At 36.1% G+C, this 16,417-nt stretch overlaps 1 protein-coding gene across 2 annotated transcripts in view; it reads right to left on the bottom strand.

Annotated features, from left to right (window-relative positions):
- The window catches only part of Cop1 (COP1 E3 ubiquitin ligase), a 119,893-nt gene that overhangs the window by 57,093 nt on the left and 46,383 nt on the right, over positions 1 to 16,417 (bottom strand). For both annotated transcript variants that reach the window (XM_021199350.2, XM_021199351.2), the window contains exons 9-11: positions 13,292 to 13,349; positions 8,665 to 8,779; positions 4,059 to 4,194 (exon numbers count right to left, since the gene is read on the bottom strand). In XM_021199350.2, the coding sequence (XP_021055009.1) occupies positions 4,059 to 4,194; positions 8,665 to 8,779; positions 13,292 to 13,349 (309 nt within the window). The remainder of the gene's footprint in view (positions 1 to 4,058; positions 4,195 to 8,664; positions 8,780 to 13,291; positions 13,350 to 16,417) is intronic.

Here is a 16,417-nt window from a genome sequence, read left to right as displayed (position 1 = left end):
CTTGAACACAGGATCTAGCTCCCGTTTACTCTCTGGTGCGGCTTTAATCTTTCAACCATATATTTTGTTATTTTTCCTTTCTAAGCATGCTATGCTTGATCAAAATGTTCTTCATGAAAGTAAAGCTGACAAAGTCTATGCTGAACTTTTTTTTTTTGAGACTTCCTTTGTAAATGAAATTAATCCAAATCTCTTCACCTCTTCGTATGAGAGGAAAAATTAGCCGTATTCTTCCACAAAAATCTCTAGGTCACATACTAAAATTCTTCTCCTCTGAAATTTCTTGAGCCAGACCTACTAAGATCTAATCACCCCCAGCACCAGTGTCTTCCATGCTTCTACTAGTAGGGCCCAACAATTCACACTTAAAGTATTCCCCTGCTTTACAAAGTCCCAAAATCCACACTCCAAACAAAAACATGGTCAGGCCCATGACAGCAATTACGCCAGTCCCTATTAAACTGTACCTCTGAAACTACAAGCCAGTGTCAATGAAATGTTTTCCTTTATAAGAGCTGCCTTGCTCATGGTGTCTCTTCATAGCAATAAAATCCTAATCACAACATCTACAAAGCAAATTTTAAAACTCAGAAGCATTCTTCAATAAACAATACATTACAATTTTACTTTGGATGAACACTGAAGGTTATTGTACTGGATAGTTTTGTGTCAACTTGACACAGCTGGAGTTATCACAGAGAAAGGAGCTTCAGTTGGGGAAATGCCTCCATGAGATCCAGCTGTAAGGCATTTTCTCAATTAGTGATCAGGGGGGAGGTTCCCTTGTGGGTGGTGCCATCTCTGGGCTGGCAGTCTTGGATTCTATAAGAGAGTGGACTGAGCAAGCCAGGGGAAGCAAGCCAGTAAAGAACATCCCTCCATGGCCTCTGCATCAGCTCCTGCTTTCTGACCTGCTTGAGTTCCAGTCCTGACATCCTTTGGTGATTAACAGCAGTATGGAAATGTAAGCGGAATAAACCCTTTCCTCCCCAACTTGCTTCTTGGTCATTATGTTTGTGCAGAAATAGAAACCCTGACTAAGACAGTTATCAAAATAATCTTTGTAAACATCTACTATAAAACAAAGTTCAATTTCAATAGTTTTAGCGACTAGTTGAATACCACACAGTATAAATATTAAATTGAAACTCTGAAACATTCACTATGAAGTGCCAGTTAGAGAAGAAACAGGAGCATAAAGGACCTAAAGAACGCACTACTTTGTATTTTTACCAGTATCTCACTTGAAACTTTAGTTCCTAGGCCCTGATGTGAGCAACCGAGCACCATAAAGGTGCAGCAAAGGGGGGGGGGGGGGTGCGACTCAAATCTAAGTTCCATCCACAGCACAGTGTGTTGATCCTGGCTGAGTCATACTTCCCCTTACTTCAACTTCCTCTCCTATAAAATAGGATTGACCACAGTATCTTAACCTAAATATGAAGTAGCATAATAATAATAATAATAATAATAATAAATAATTATTATTACTGTATGGTCAAGGTCACCACAACATGAGGAACTGTATTAATGGGTCATGATATTAAGAAGGTTAACAACCACTGTACTATGTACAGGGATATAAAATTCAAATCAGAAATTCATGAAGCAAGTAGCATTACTATACACTGAGATAGTTTAAAATATGCTATTTCAAACCAATCCTCTTTGATGGCACAGAAAACCTGTAAAATGTGGTATAACTGGGCTGTAGAGATGGCTCAGTGGTTCAGAGCACCGACTGCTCTTCCAAAAGTCCCAAGTTCAAATCCCAGCAACCACATGGTGGCTCATAACCATCCATAATGAGATCTGACTCCCTCTTCTGGAGTGTCTGAAGAAAGCTACAGTGTACTTATATATAATAAATCAATAAATCTTTTTTTTAAAATGTGGCAAAACTACCATATTTAAGGAAAAAGTAGTGTTTTTCCATAAGTTGTTGTTATTAAGACCATATAATAATCAGGAGAATAAATCTGGAAAAGTCATCCAATTCCAACCTTGTCAACTGTGTAACAGTAGAGATAGCACAAATAAATGCTGCCACCTTGTGGACTAATGGATCTGGTATTATAGCCACACAAGCAAAGAAAACAGGAGATTTATTTGGTTTAGTTTTTGTTTGTTTGTTTGTTTGTTTGTTTTTTCAGAAAATCTAGTTTCAATGCAATAAGGTATTGGACAGAGATATTGTGCAATTTCATGGTAATAATAATAATTTGTTCTGGCCAACATCATTTCAGTGTTTTTTAACCCTATTTCATTAGAAGAAATCAAAGCTTAGAATGAATTACCAATATCCTTCAAAGTACGAAAAGGAGTCACTAAAATTATGAAAAGTTTTAAAGCTCCTTCTTTCTTTCTTGCTACCTATTAGTATTCATTTCTTCTGCTGGTATAACAAATTTAAAAATTTGGCAACATTTCATTAAGAAATGTTAATTTGAGATACATTTTGCAAAACACAAGAAAACCAAGAAGGATGACCATCATGTGGATACTTCATTCCTCCTTAAAATAAGGAACAAAATACCCATGAAAGGATATAGGTACAGAGACAAAACTTAGAGCTAAGATGAAAGGATGGACTATCCAGAGACTACCCCATCTGGGAATCCATCCCACCATCAGCCACCAAACCCAGATGCTAATTCACATGCCAGCAAGATTCTGCTGAAGGGACTCTTGATATAGCGGCCTCTTGTGAGGCTATGCCAGTGCCTGGCAAACACAGAAGTGGATGTTCACAGTCAGCAATTGGACTGGAGGAGCTAGAGAAAGTACCCAGGGAGCTGTAGGGGGATGCAACCCTGTAGGTGCAACAACAATATGAACTAACCAGTACCCCCTGAGCTCGTGTCTCTAGCTGCATATGTAGCAGAAGATGGCCTAATCGGCCATCATTGGGAAGAGAGACTCCTTGGTCTTGTAAACTTTATATGACCCAGCACAGGGGAAGGCCAGGGCTAAGTAGTGCGATTGGTTGGGTAGGGGAGCAGGGGCGGGGGTGGAGTATAGGGAACTTTCGCGATAGCATTTGAAATTTAAATAAAGAAAATAATAATAAATAAATAAATAAATTTTAAAAAAGAAATGTTAATTCGATATAATTGGGAAAAAATAAAAACGGCTAACCATACCAATTAAGTTCATGAACTTAATTTATAAAATTGTAATTTAAAACATTTAAATGTAACTCATTCACTTTGAATGTCTACTGAAAATAGGCTAAATGTAATGCAGCCTGATGATTTTACAATGTTCATTATTTTAAGCAATGGAAAATTGTATATAGTGAGAAGTTTGTGTGTTTGTAAGCACAGGCACACGTGTGCACATGAGCATATCTGCATGCAAAAGTCAGAGGACAACTTTGGATGCCATTCCTCAAGTGCTGTCTACCTTTCTTTTGAGGCCTACAACTGCCAACAAGGCAGTACTTCCAAGATCTGCCTCAACAGCAGGAGCATAACAAGCAAGCACTACTATGCCTGGCCTTTATTTCACATGGGATCTGCGTATCAGACTCAGGTTCTCCTCTGCTTTTACGACAAGCAATCATTCACTGTTTTATACCACCAGCCCCAGAATGTTTCAAAAATACACTGTCAGGCCCTGCTTTGTATATTTTTATTTAGACTACCTACAGCTATCTCTCAAATTAATAGTTTTTATTACTGCATACTAGTTGTACAAACTATAGAGTGAACTCTGATCATATTCTTATATTCCATGGAAAGCTTTACTGGAGAATCAAACATTAATATTCAGAAAGAAATAAACCAGTTCTATACAGACTTGCAAAATTGAAGGAAGGACATAAAGAGCACCTTCCATAATTACACCCAGACAGCAGATATACCATAGAAAGAGAAACTGCCACCTTCTGTCAGATGGATACTACTGAGCATTCTAATTTGCTAGCTGAGTAACTGGAAGGCAATGTAGCTTGCAAATCCCAAGTCTCAATGACATGTTATAGCTGCTTCTCAAATTTAGTAAGTTTTCTTATACTTTAATAAAAGAACACAGTAAGAACAGTGCCAAACACTTACCTAGAAACTATACTGGAACCATTATAGAGATCACTAGCATAAGACAATGTGGCCAACGGTCTTACTGAGTTGTATCGAGTAAACTTGGACAAGCATTCTTGAAATTCATCTAACTGGCTTGCAGTTCTACTGTCATCTGTATCAGAAAGAAGGAAATTAAATGAATGACACTATAAAGGAAGCGAAGAATAATATCCTCACATTAAAAGATTATTTTTAAATAAAAGGTGTTTTTGAAGATTTTTTAAAAAGGCAGTATGCTCCAATTAATTAATAAAAATGGTCTAGAAATTCACTGAAATATCTTTCTATTCCAATAAAGTATAAAGGCAATCTCCTCGAGTTTTGGCACTGATTTCAAGGGAAAATAAAACATTACGAAATCTCCTAATGAACATAAATCGTTCACTAAAATCAGATTCCAACCATTAACACTGATAGTAACTGCTGGAGGAAGACCTACATGTGGTTAGGTATTTGTTAGTTTAACAAAATTTGTTTAGAAGGATGCAAACTTATTCCACATTTATGATCAAAGTAAAATTATATAGTACATATTAGGTAAAAAAAATTGAATTATTTTAATTCCTATTCTCAGTCATAGGTACAAAACTGCAATGTATAAATTAGTGATTCTCAAAGACAACAGGAATGACATCACACAAGGTCCCTTTAACTATTTAAAGTTAAGCCATCTTAGATTCAAATCGTAACATTAATGAACCAAGTAGCAGTCAACTTATCTATTCTTTAATACAGAGTTGTTCTTTAATATATGCTTGAAGTAAAGTGCAATTAAAATACTCAGTTTTTCAAGGCATTTGGAAATCTGCATTTTAAACTTTTCCCAAAGAGCTAAAAACACAAAACAAACAAAAACTACAACATACAATTATTATTAGTACCCTAAGAGATATTAAAATTTTTAATTATTTGTTGTAATGTATTTTCTGTAACTTTATTTTTTCTCATCCATGTGCACAAGGCATTTCTATCATAAATTTTTCACGATTCTACTTAAACATATTATTTGAAGAAATGATAGGGCATAATAAAATTAAAATACAAAAAGTACTAGATGACACAAACCATTTTTTAAAAAATATCTGAAAACTTACTTGGTATGATAAAATTTATCTACTAATTATAATAAGAAGTTTTTTGAAGAAAATAAATTCTGGCTAGAGAAAGTACCCAAGGAACTGAAGGGGTCTGCAACCTTATAGGAGGAACAACAATATGAGCTAACCAGTACCCCCAGAGCTCGTGTCTCTAGTTGCATATGTAGCAGAGGATGACCTAGTCGGCCATCACTGGGAGGAGAGGCCCTTGGTCTTGCAAAGATTATATGCCCCAGTACAGGAGAATGCCAGGGCCAGGAAGCATGAGTGGGTGGGTTGGAAAGCAGGGCAGGAGGGGGGGTGGTGCTGTTAGTGGATTTTCGGGATAGCATTTGAAATGTAAATGAAGAAAATATCTAATAAAAAACTATAAAAAAAAAAGAAATTCTGTCAGCTACTTCATAAATGCTCAGATTTAGGCAGTCAAAATTCATCTAGCAACCTGGATTAAAGGGGTCCGAGTTAGTAGTGTTTTCATTCTAAAAAGACCTAACCAGCATGCACTATTACGAAGGAGATAAGTTCCTATTCCACAAAAATTACACTGAGAAAGTTCAATAGACTATAAATAAAACGTGAGTTACAGGGGTAGGCAGCCACCAAAAGTAACTACTGCAGTGTTGTGGATATGGTAACTGAAACTGTGTATCTTCATTTGCAATCCTTCTACTATGTGTTATTTAAGATAATAAGTACTGGCATGACAAGTCCTTTACTCATTCAGAAAAAATTTTAATTTAAGACTGCTGAAGACCATTTGTTTCTAGTGTAAGTGCACTCCTAGCTGGAAATGGCTCAGATATTAAAAGCACTGGCTACAAATGACCTGGGTTCTGTTTACAACCATCTATAATTCCAGTTACATAGAATCTGGTGCCCTCTTCTGACCTCCATAGATACCAGGCACATATGTGGTACAGAGATTCATGTACCCAAACATTTATACATGTAAAACAAAAAAAGGTACTTATTTTAGCATCTAAATGTATACCAATTGCCATTCCTATCTGGCTATAAAGAAGGCTTGGATTCTGTCAGTTCAGCTGTGTTATGATCAACATCCATATAAATCTGTTGGCATGCCACCTCTCCATCTTAATTACAGGTTAGTTTAGAGAAGTGTTTTCAATACCTTTTCTTTTTCTTAATGACTTCATTACATCCTTTTGAAATTATAATTAAGAAGTCAAGACATTGATTTTCTAATAATCATCTGTCATTTTTTAAACTGCAAAGCCAGGCAGAGGTGTAAAATGATGAAGTGCAATCAATACTGTATCAATCACTAGATAAGTTTAGGTTTCCTCGTGTTAAAAGAACCTCATATTTAGTAGCACAGTTATGGGAAGCCAAGGTGCAAGTCCAGCAAAACTTAAGATTTCTAAAAACCAGAGACAACATGCTTTAAGCACGATATAGACACTAATTAAAAAAAAAAAGTATCTAATTTGCTTCTGGTGTGAGCTTACTAGTCTCCGTTCCAGTAAATCTGCATCTTCCAGAGCAAATTATTCAGTATTCCCTCTTACTACTCACATCAGGCATATCTTTGTTGCCAGTGACATAAAGATGGTTCTATGTCAAACTCTTTGTTATCTCTACTTTAAAGAAATTACTCAAAAAAAAAAAAAAGAAAAGAGAAAAAAAAAAAAAAAGAGAAGAAATTACTCAGTACTACCCTATCGTGTGCTCAGCATAAAAATAGCAAGTAATACGTAAAGGAATCAACAGGAATTACCTACCCATTAAAATAAGAAGTCAAACTACTATTTAACCACTCCTTACTGTAGTCTATATTCATAAACTATTATAGACATTTGATAAAGGATTTAAACCCTTGGTAGTGAATGCAACATTTTCATCCATCAAAAAAAAAAAAAAAAAAAAAAAATCCCATCTTTTTTTTTGGGGGGGTGGAGAGGGGGTTTCAAGACAGGGTTTCTCTGTATAGCCCTGGCTGTCCTGGAACTCACTCTGTAGACCAGGTTGGCCTCAAACTCAGAAATATGCCTGCCTCTGCCTCCCAAGTGCTGGGATTAAAGGCGTGCACCACCACGCCCAGCCAAAAAAAAAAAAAAAAAGCACATCTTAACCTCAAATCAAATATGCTTAAGACAAATTTTAGCATTTTCCTAAATGTGTGTGTCTAGGCTGGCCACCAACTTACAATGTAGAGAAGGATAACCTTGCACTTCTAATCTTGCTGCATTTCAAACTAGCATTTCAGGTAATCACACCATGCTTCTTTTTCCTTTTTTAATATACTATGGGGGATCAAATTCTACTGATAGGTAAGCACACTATCAACTGAGACACATTCTCAGCCTACATAAAGTAATATTTTTTCCATCACCAATTATGAGGCAAATTTATCAAAAAATGTAAACAAAATGAACACACACATACACACAGAGTTTATACAATATAATATAAACATGTTCACTTGGGAGGAATTCAGGATTCAGTTTTTAATAAGTAATATACTGCCAAATTTCCCCTTAATGATTTTCATTTACAGCATATATACTACTAATGAAATCAGTACTGTATTCTATACACCTTGCCTCTAACTATTAAATATTTGTTTGACTCTGTGTGTGTGTGTGTGTGTGTGTGTGTGTGTGTGTGTGTGTGTGTATACCATGCGTGTGCAGGAGCCCAACAGAGGCCAGAAGGAGGAGTCACACCCTGTGATGCTGGGGTTATACACAGTCTACTGATGTGAGTATTGGAAACTGAACTTGGGTCCTCAGGAAGCAACCCTCACCTATAATTAATTCTTTGAACACGTGTAGGTTTGCTACTAGTATCCAACCTTCAAAGATGAGTAAAGATGTTGAGAAGGGTTGACCAACAGTCTTATCGCTTCTCTAAAATTTAAAATATCTTATCCTATCATACCCATGAGATCACATGGTATTAGTTCTATTTTGAATGTTTCTTATTTTTTAAAGTTAATTTATACTAGGCTGGCTTAAATACAATCTCTTTAAGTACACACACAGAACATTCACTTATATCTTTTCATTTTCACTTTGGCCTAGATTTTTCACACTCAGTGGATATTCCACATGTATAAAGCACACAGAATTATTAGTTACCTGTTGCTTTTGCCTACAGATTTATAACATCCCATTTATGATAATTAAGATTAATTCTTCCATCTTTTTACCTTTAGCATAAAGAACGGTTCTTAAAACATATTAATGCTGAATAGGAGCTAACTAAATGGAGCTTATATACTCATGGTTATTTTTGAAACTTTATATAGCTTGCTCTGGAACTATAAAACATTCTGGAATGAGGAATAGAGATACCAGTAGGAAACAGCATTCTTCAAGATATCTAGAAGCCTATACACTACTGATGAGACTTCCAAAAATATACACTTTGCAATTAGAATGTTCCATAAATTAGCATATGAACCTGGAAATACAGCTGAAGGATGATTTTCAGACATTTTAGGAGGAATCCTGAACATGTACCTGAGATACGAGACATCCTTGTAGAAAAATAACACTGCTCTAAGTCTTCAAAATGAGCAGTGAGTCGCTTTCGTCTTGATGCTAATGTGCTGTTATACCAAGGCTGTTTCTTTGTCTAAGATGATAAGAAAAGACACTTGTAACTCAGCATAATTCACACTCTCATACAGAATAGCCAAATGCTTACTTGTGTATTTTAAAATGAACAATATATTAAAATAAAAACAAATGGTGAAAAACTAAAATTCTCAGATAATACTTTCCAATTTTTCTTTTCAAGTAAAAATGGGGAAAAATCTTCTGAAAGTAATGTAAAGGCCATTCGGGCTTTCTGAAGAGCATGCCTAGCATGCACAAAGCCCTGGCTTCCATCCTCAGCACCACATAAAACTGGCAGTGCCCAGAGACCTGTAAACTCAGTACTCAGAGAAGGCGGAGGCAGGAGATCAGCTGTTCCAAGTCAACCTTGGTTCTACAACCAGTTTAGGGGCCATTCTGGGCTAAAGGAGACCTTGTCTCCAAAAGGTTAAAAAAAAAAAAAAAAGAGAGAGAGAGAAAAGTAAAAAAACAACAAGTATAAGTTTAAAAAAAAGTTATGAGATGAAAGACAGAAATAATGAACATTACTGATAAGAGAAAAATAAATAAAACAAAACAAAAACCCTTGAAGTAACTTAATTTTAATTACGTGGACTAGAAGATGGAAAGAAGAAATGGGAGAAGTCCATCAGCTAAGCTACAATATATATTAAATATATAAATGTAGTTTTCTACCCCTCAATGTCCTTTAAAAATATCCAATTCAAATCCTTATAGTGATTTTGTCGGCACCACAACAACCACCTAAAGAAATAATTACCTCTTCTATGAACTACTACTCTATAGCAAAGTTTTCTGGAATCAAATCTCTAGCCCTCTATTAAGAGACACAATATATTTTTTGTAACTATATCTTAGTCCATGGTAAGCTCAAATTAAGTGTAATTTTTAAATGGAAAAACTCAATATTTAAACACCTCTTAGCAATAAATATGCAAAAACATGAGCATCTTAACTCCATATCATAAAGATATGAGCTCTCCCTAGAATAGTTTCTAAACTAAAGGCAGTTCCAATAAAAATATCAGGAGGAAGATTCTTCCATTTTGGGGGACAGTGGGTGGGCAGCAGATGGGGTCTTAATAAGTGAACATGGCTGGCTTCATACACACAGTTCTCAGCTTTAGTTTCCAAGGTGCTAAACTAAGAGGTATGAGACTGATGCAATTTTAGAGGTAGGGGAACTGGGTGTGAAGTGGGGTTGCAGTCAAGGAGCAAATCCAGGGCCTCAAGCAGGATTAACACTAAACAATATGCCTGACTCTCCCCACCTCCCTGGACTTCTTTATGAATCTAAGTAGGATAAGTAGGATAATACTAAAGCTCAAAGGATAAAACAAATTGGAAAACTTTACCAAACACTGAAGAACAAGGAGTACAACAATGAAGAACCACAAGGGAGCTAGAGGTGGAGTCCTGTGAGAATTAAGATGCACCTTAAAAAGATACCTAAGTGCTAGTTGACAGGAAAAGGGAAAAATATACAATAAACTTAACAGTGATCCTGAGCCAGTACTGGACCATTAGCTAGTTTTTGGTTTGTTTGTTTATTTGTTTGGTTTTTCTTTGGTTTTGTTTTCTTGACCTATAAAGGTCATTATTATCAGAAATGCTGTCTCATGCTTGTAATCCTAGCAGTTAGGAAGCTGAAGTTAGAACTGCTCTGAATCTGAGGCCAGACTGAGCTGCAACAGTGAATTTCACGACAGCCTGAATAACAGTTCTCAGACAGACAGACAGACAGACAGACACACACACACACACACACACACACACACACACACANAGAGAGAGAGAGAGAGAGAGAGAGAGACGCATTAAGAAAATGACTACTGAAATCTAAGTGTAAGATCAAAATTTATAAAGCAAAACTAACTGAAAATTATAAAAATTTAGAAGTATAATATACCTACACTATATAAAAGTTATACGTGCAAGCATTTTAAATTTTTAACTCACCTATTATTTTTTTGAACAGTATAACAATTCACTCTTTAACTGTAGGATAACATTCTTAATTATTTTACTATGGCTGGGCATGTTTATGTTTCAGAATTTACTAGAATACNGCCCCCCCCCCCCCTTTTCTGGTTTTTCGAGACACGGTTTCTCTGTATAGCCCTGGCTGTTCCAACTCACTCTGTAGACCAGGCTGGCCTGGAACTCAGAAATCCACCTGCCTCTGCCTCCCAAGTGCTAGGATTAAAGGCGTATGCCACCATGTCCATCTTATAATCCCTTTTTAAAAAGATTTATTTTTCTTATGATTTCTTTTGTTTTTGTTTTGTTTTGTTTTGTTTTGATTTTGTTTTTTTTTTGAGACAGGGTTTCTCTGTGTAGCCCTGGCTGTCCTGGAACTCATTCTGTAGACCAGGCTGGCCTCGCACTCAGAAATCCGCCTGCCTCTGCCTCCATTTTTCTTATGATGTATGTGTCTGCAAGAGCATATACCACTATCTATTAAGGCCAGAAAAGCTCACTAGAACCTCTACAACTGGAGGAACAAGCAGCTGTGAGTCACCAGTGCTGGGAACTGAAATCAGGCCCTCTGCAAGAACACCACATGTTCCTAATTATTGAGCCTTATCTATGGTCCTAGGATCTCATCTTTATGTAATATTTCAAATGATTTCTTAGAATTCTTATGTGTGTGATTTTCAAATCAAATTCTCCTAGGAGTTAATATATATATATATATATATATATATATGACTACCAACTCAATTTGTCTATTTTCTTCTCTGACTACCCTTGAACCTATAGACAGACAAGACAGGCAGGCAGGCAGACAGACAGACCACACACACACACACACACACACACACACACACACACACACACACACGAGCAGGAGCACAAATCGAGCAATGCAATATAAGAACAGCCATGAGATAACTGAGAATGTATGATCCATAATGGTTCCATAAAGCTAACAGCAGATGAGCTTCTACTGTTGTAATACTCTATCACATAGCTCCCATGCTTGACCAATGATAGTTACTAACAAACCTCTTGTGCTGACAATTGTATAAATGTATACCATAGGTAATTGTGTACAGTAAGTAATATTAAATAATGGGAATATAAAATAGAATTCCTAGGTGAGGGGAGCACACATTTAATTTTGAAGACTTATTGCTTACAATTCTATGACTACGGAAAGTTGAAATTTGGCAAATTTAAAGTAAAAATTATCTTATATAATTAAATAAAATTATATTTTTATTTAATCACTTTAATAGACATTTAGTTCTCTCACCTACAGTATCTTGCTTAGAACATGTTCCACTGTCATGAGCTTACCGGATGGGTTGTTTTCCCCAAACTCAAAGCTAAGAAACTTACAATAAAGCAATGTGAACCTATTTGCAGATGTTTTCTAGATTTGCTATACTGATCTGATGTCCTATGTTATTTAGTACATGCATTAATTCCTGGCATTCTTTTGTTCTGTGACATAAAAAGTTTATGTAACTGCTTCCTCAAAAGAACATCTTTATCCAGAGGCCTGGTCATTCGTACTTGGGACAGAATATTATATTATATTATTCACAGACCACGTGAAGCTCCAGAAGTAGGAAGATCAAAGTGTGGATGCCTCAGTCCTTCTTAGAAGGGAAAACAGAATACTCACAGGAGGAAATACGAAGACAAAGTGTAAAGCAGAGACTGAAGGAAAGGCCATCCAGAGACTGCCCTACCTGGGGACCCATCACATCTACAGACACCAAACCCAGGCACTATTGCGGATGCCAAGAAGTGCCTGCTGATATAGCTGTCTCCTGAGAGGCTCTTTCAGAGTCTGGCAAATACAGAGAGGGATGCTTGCAGCCAACCATTGGACTAAGCATGGGGTCACTAATGGAGGAGTTAGAGAAAGGACTGAAGGAGCTGAAGGGGTTTGCAACCCATAGGAAGAACAACCACATCAACCAACCAGACTCCCCCAGAGCTCCCAGGGACTAAACTACCAGCCAAAGAGCACACATGGAACTACCATGGCTTCAGCTGCATATGTAGCAGAGGGCTTTGTCGGACACCAATAGGAGGAGAGGCCCTTGGTACAGGGAATGCTCAGTGTCCCAGTGTAGGGGAATGTCAGGGCAGGGAGGCAGAATGGGTGGGCAGATGGGTGAGCACCCTCATAGAGGCAGGGGGAGGGAGGGTGGGATAGGGGGTTTCTAGAGGAGTCTCTAGTCCATGAAACTATAAGAAAAGATTAATGCTTTAATATAATGTGTAATTATCAATAATTATACCTTTCATATCTCTCGAGACAAACAATTCCTGACAACATTTTCTCCCTCTTAAGGTCTGATATTAATCAACAAGGGTACAAACACTTTATAAAATTACTACCATTGAAAAACAAATAAATAAGTAATTCTGTTATGTACAAGAAACAAGCCCTACTAAAAAGGGTTATGCCATTATCAAAGATATTTTAGTAAACTAACCTATTATTTTACAACATAGATTATTACACTCATAGCATCCACTAATACATACTGTTAAATATATCCCTTACCTGAGAGGTCCCACTGAAACCTGGAGGTTGACTGTATTCTGTAGAATCAATAATGCTACTGCAAAATGAAGAATACAATTTCAGTACTTAGACTATTTTAGTAACAGAGTTGATCTAAAATGTATCATTTATAATTGTAAGTAAACATCTAATGCAAATCATTTAATCAGACATGACTTTATTGAGGAATAAACCTTTATTCCTCGTAGCTCCTCAAGCATACACATCAAAAAATGTTATCAAATGGGAATAATCATAAGGTCAGTTAGCACATCGATTTATTTCCATTTCCAAATAGGTTAGTAAGGTTTCAAACTTGAAGAAAAAGATTTTCAATACTGGGGGAAACAGCACGCACTGGATGGGCTACAGTTAACAGACTCTGTTACAGCACTCAGTAGTCATGTGCTCTTGGACAATTACCTTACAATCACTCAGTTTTCCCTTTACCAAAGAGGTGAATGAGGACTATCTATCTCTAGATCAGTTTCCATACCCCAAATGGCGTGACAAAGCCTGATAAAAGAAACTAACAAGGAATAGAATGAATGTAAACCTCTCCTACACTCCATACCCTGATAGTGGTTTCCTCCGTCCTAGTAAACCTAGTCTACTTTCTGCACTGTTTTTTCATTTGGTTACAACTTCTACTTAATTCCAAGACAACCTTTAGAAACCCTAGCTTCTTATTTTCTTTATTTCATCACTAGTGTCTCTACCATCTTAAAACAAAACTACCAACAACTGGAAGTAGGGCAATTGATACAGCTTACAAATGTCTTTAGTCCCCCAGCACAGTCGAAGCTGAAGCAGATTCACTATGTGTATAGGCCAGGGTGGCCTAAGAGGCATTTCTTTAAACAATAGCAACAATAAAATAATTAAAATTTAAAAATCCACAAAAAGAAATACAACTATTAAAATCTGTAAAATATAATTCAGCATAATAGTTATTCTCAGTCTACTTCCATTTCCACAATAAGCATGTTTATATTATTTTCTACCCTAATAAAACCAAGCCATTGAGGATATTAATTAAATGGTTCACTAAACAAAAGCTATAAATTACTCTAGCACTGAAATATCCTAAAGGTTACAAGAAGTATTTTTAGAGTATGAATTTTTAATTAACCAGCAAATAAATTGACTCCGAGCAGGTGATTCTTATCTAAGCAGCAGTTTCTTTATGAAAAGGTGACATGGTACAGAGATGTCAAATTGAAATGTAATATTATATGCAATGCTAAGATATAGTAAGCACCTAATACCAATCACTTAATCAGACATCAAAGGACCATTTACTCCTCCCAACTCCTCAAACATACACATCAAGAAAGGTTCTGTGTGTTCAATCACGTAGCTGAAAATCTTTCCTGGCATTATAAAGAACGCTTTGGAACTTTATTTATTTACTAATTTATTATCATTATATCTAAGTACACTGTAGTTGTCTTCAGACACACCAGAAGAGGGCGTCAGATCTCTTTACAGATGGTTGTGAGCCACCATGTGGTTGCTGGGATTTGAACTCAGGACCTTCAGAAGAGCAGTCAGTGCTCTTAAGCCCTGAGCCATCTCTCCAGCCCTCTTTGGGACTCTTGGTAGTGAATAAGCAATTACATCAATCAACACTAAACAAACTCAACAGACTGTAGTTATAGACACACATGTGTAACTACAATAACTTCTTTAAAAGGCATGAATTTGCAGGGGTGGGGACATCCTCGTGGAAACTAGGGGTTGGGGAGGAGGTATGGGATTTTGAACAGTTGAAGGATGGACTGGTAGGGGAATAAAATGTGAAGTGTAAAATAATAATAATAATGATGATGATGATGATGATGAAAAAAGGCCATGAATTTGAGAGGGAGGGAGCTTGTGGGAGAGGCTAGAGGAAGGGTACATGTTGGGAGTTGGAAGTTGGACATTTAAGAGAGAAATTATGTAATTACATTTAATTAAAATAAAACAAATTCAAATAAATCTATGACGTCTTGAGATAGATTTCTTCTAATGAAATAAAATTATAGTGTGCATTCCCTGGAGTCGAGCATTTGTGGGGGTGGAGGGTTGGAAGGGGGAAGTCACATGATATTTTTCAGGTTCTTCGTACAGTACTAATAGCTAAGAAACAAGTGAAAGTCTGCATCAAAATGCTTCCTTTATTAATGGAACTATTCCTATCATTTGTACAGTATTAGTAAAATTCCATAGGTGTGGAGTTGAGTAGACAGTGTGCAAAGTATCTGCTGTTGTACATATACACCACACATAACCACAATCCCACATCCCTGCACAAGCAGGAGGACCTACAATTTGACATTACCACTTATAAAAAAAGTTCGGACAATGTGTCATATTCCTAAGTACTTTATATTTTATTAATGAAGTATGAGAGAAATCATTTATTAGTCTGTCCATTTCATAGATAAATTTTAGGGACAAAAATGAAAAAAAAAATAGCCACCTAAAATAATACAGAATATCAAGTATTTTACATAGGTACCAATACTTATAAGAGTTAAAAAATTAGTAAGGGTATCAAAATGGCACAGGAGAAAGAAATTTTCAGAATGTTAAAGAGAATTATGCAAAACTGAACTAAGGAAAATAAGATGGTGATTCCTAATGTTTCTGCTGGTAAGAATGAAAAGTTAAGATAAAATATAAATAAAAACAATGCAGACATGTGAGAAAAATGGCTTAAATCCCATGCATCAAACAAATAAAATTCAGTTATACAATAACTTGTTTAAAGAGGCATAGACAAGACCATTTTCCATATAAAATTTCACAATAATAAGTAGCTAAAATTTCAAACAGGAAATTTCAATATTAATAGCAAAATTCTCAGGACTGTAATTTGCAGATACCTCTAAAGATACTACAACTATTTTCTTGTTCATTTATTTTCTTTTGGACATTTAAATTTAATAAAAGTAGCAAACAAAGTACCCAAAATAATTTGACTTTACTGTCAACTGCAGCAGCAGCAGCAACTAACATCTGAGTCCTATTGTGTCACACATTACTCTCCTGACTTCAAGTGTGCTATCATAGCTCAGCAGTCAGCTTAGAACTATTACCCTATATGTAAAATGAGAAACTAAGGATACACATTAAGCT

The sequence above is a fragment of the Mus pahari genome, chromosome 5 (assembly GCF_900095145.1).
Source record: "Mus pahari chromosome 5, PAHARI_EIJ_v1.1, whole genome shotgun sequence".
Lineage (NCBI taxonomy): Eukaryota > Metazoa > Chordata > Mammalia > Rodentia > Muridae > Mus > Mus pahari.
Note: the sequence above shows the minus strand (reverse complement) of the source record. Positions and strands in the feature narration are given on the sequence as shown.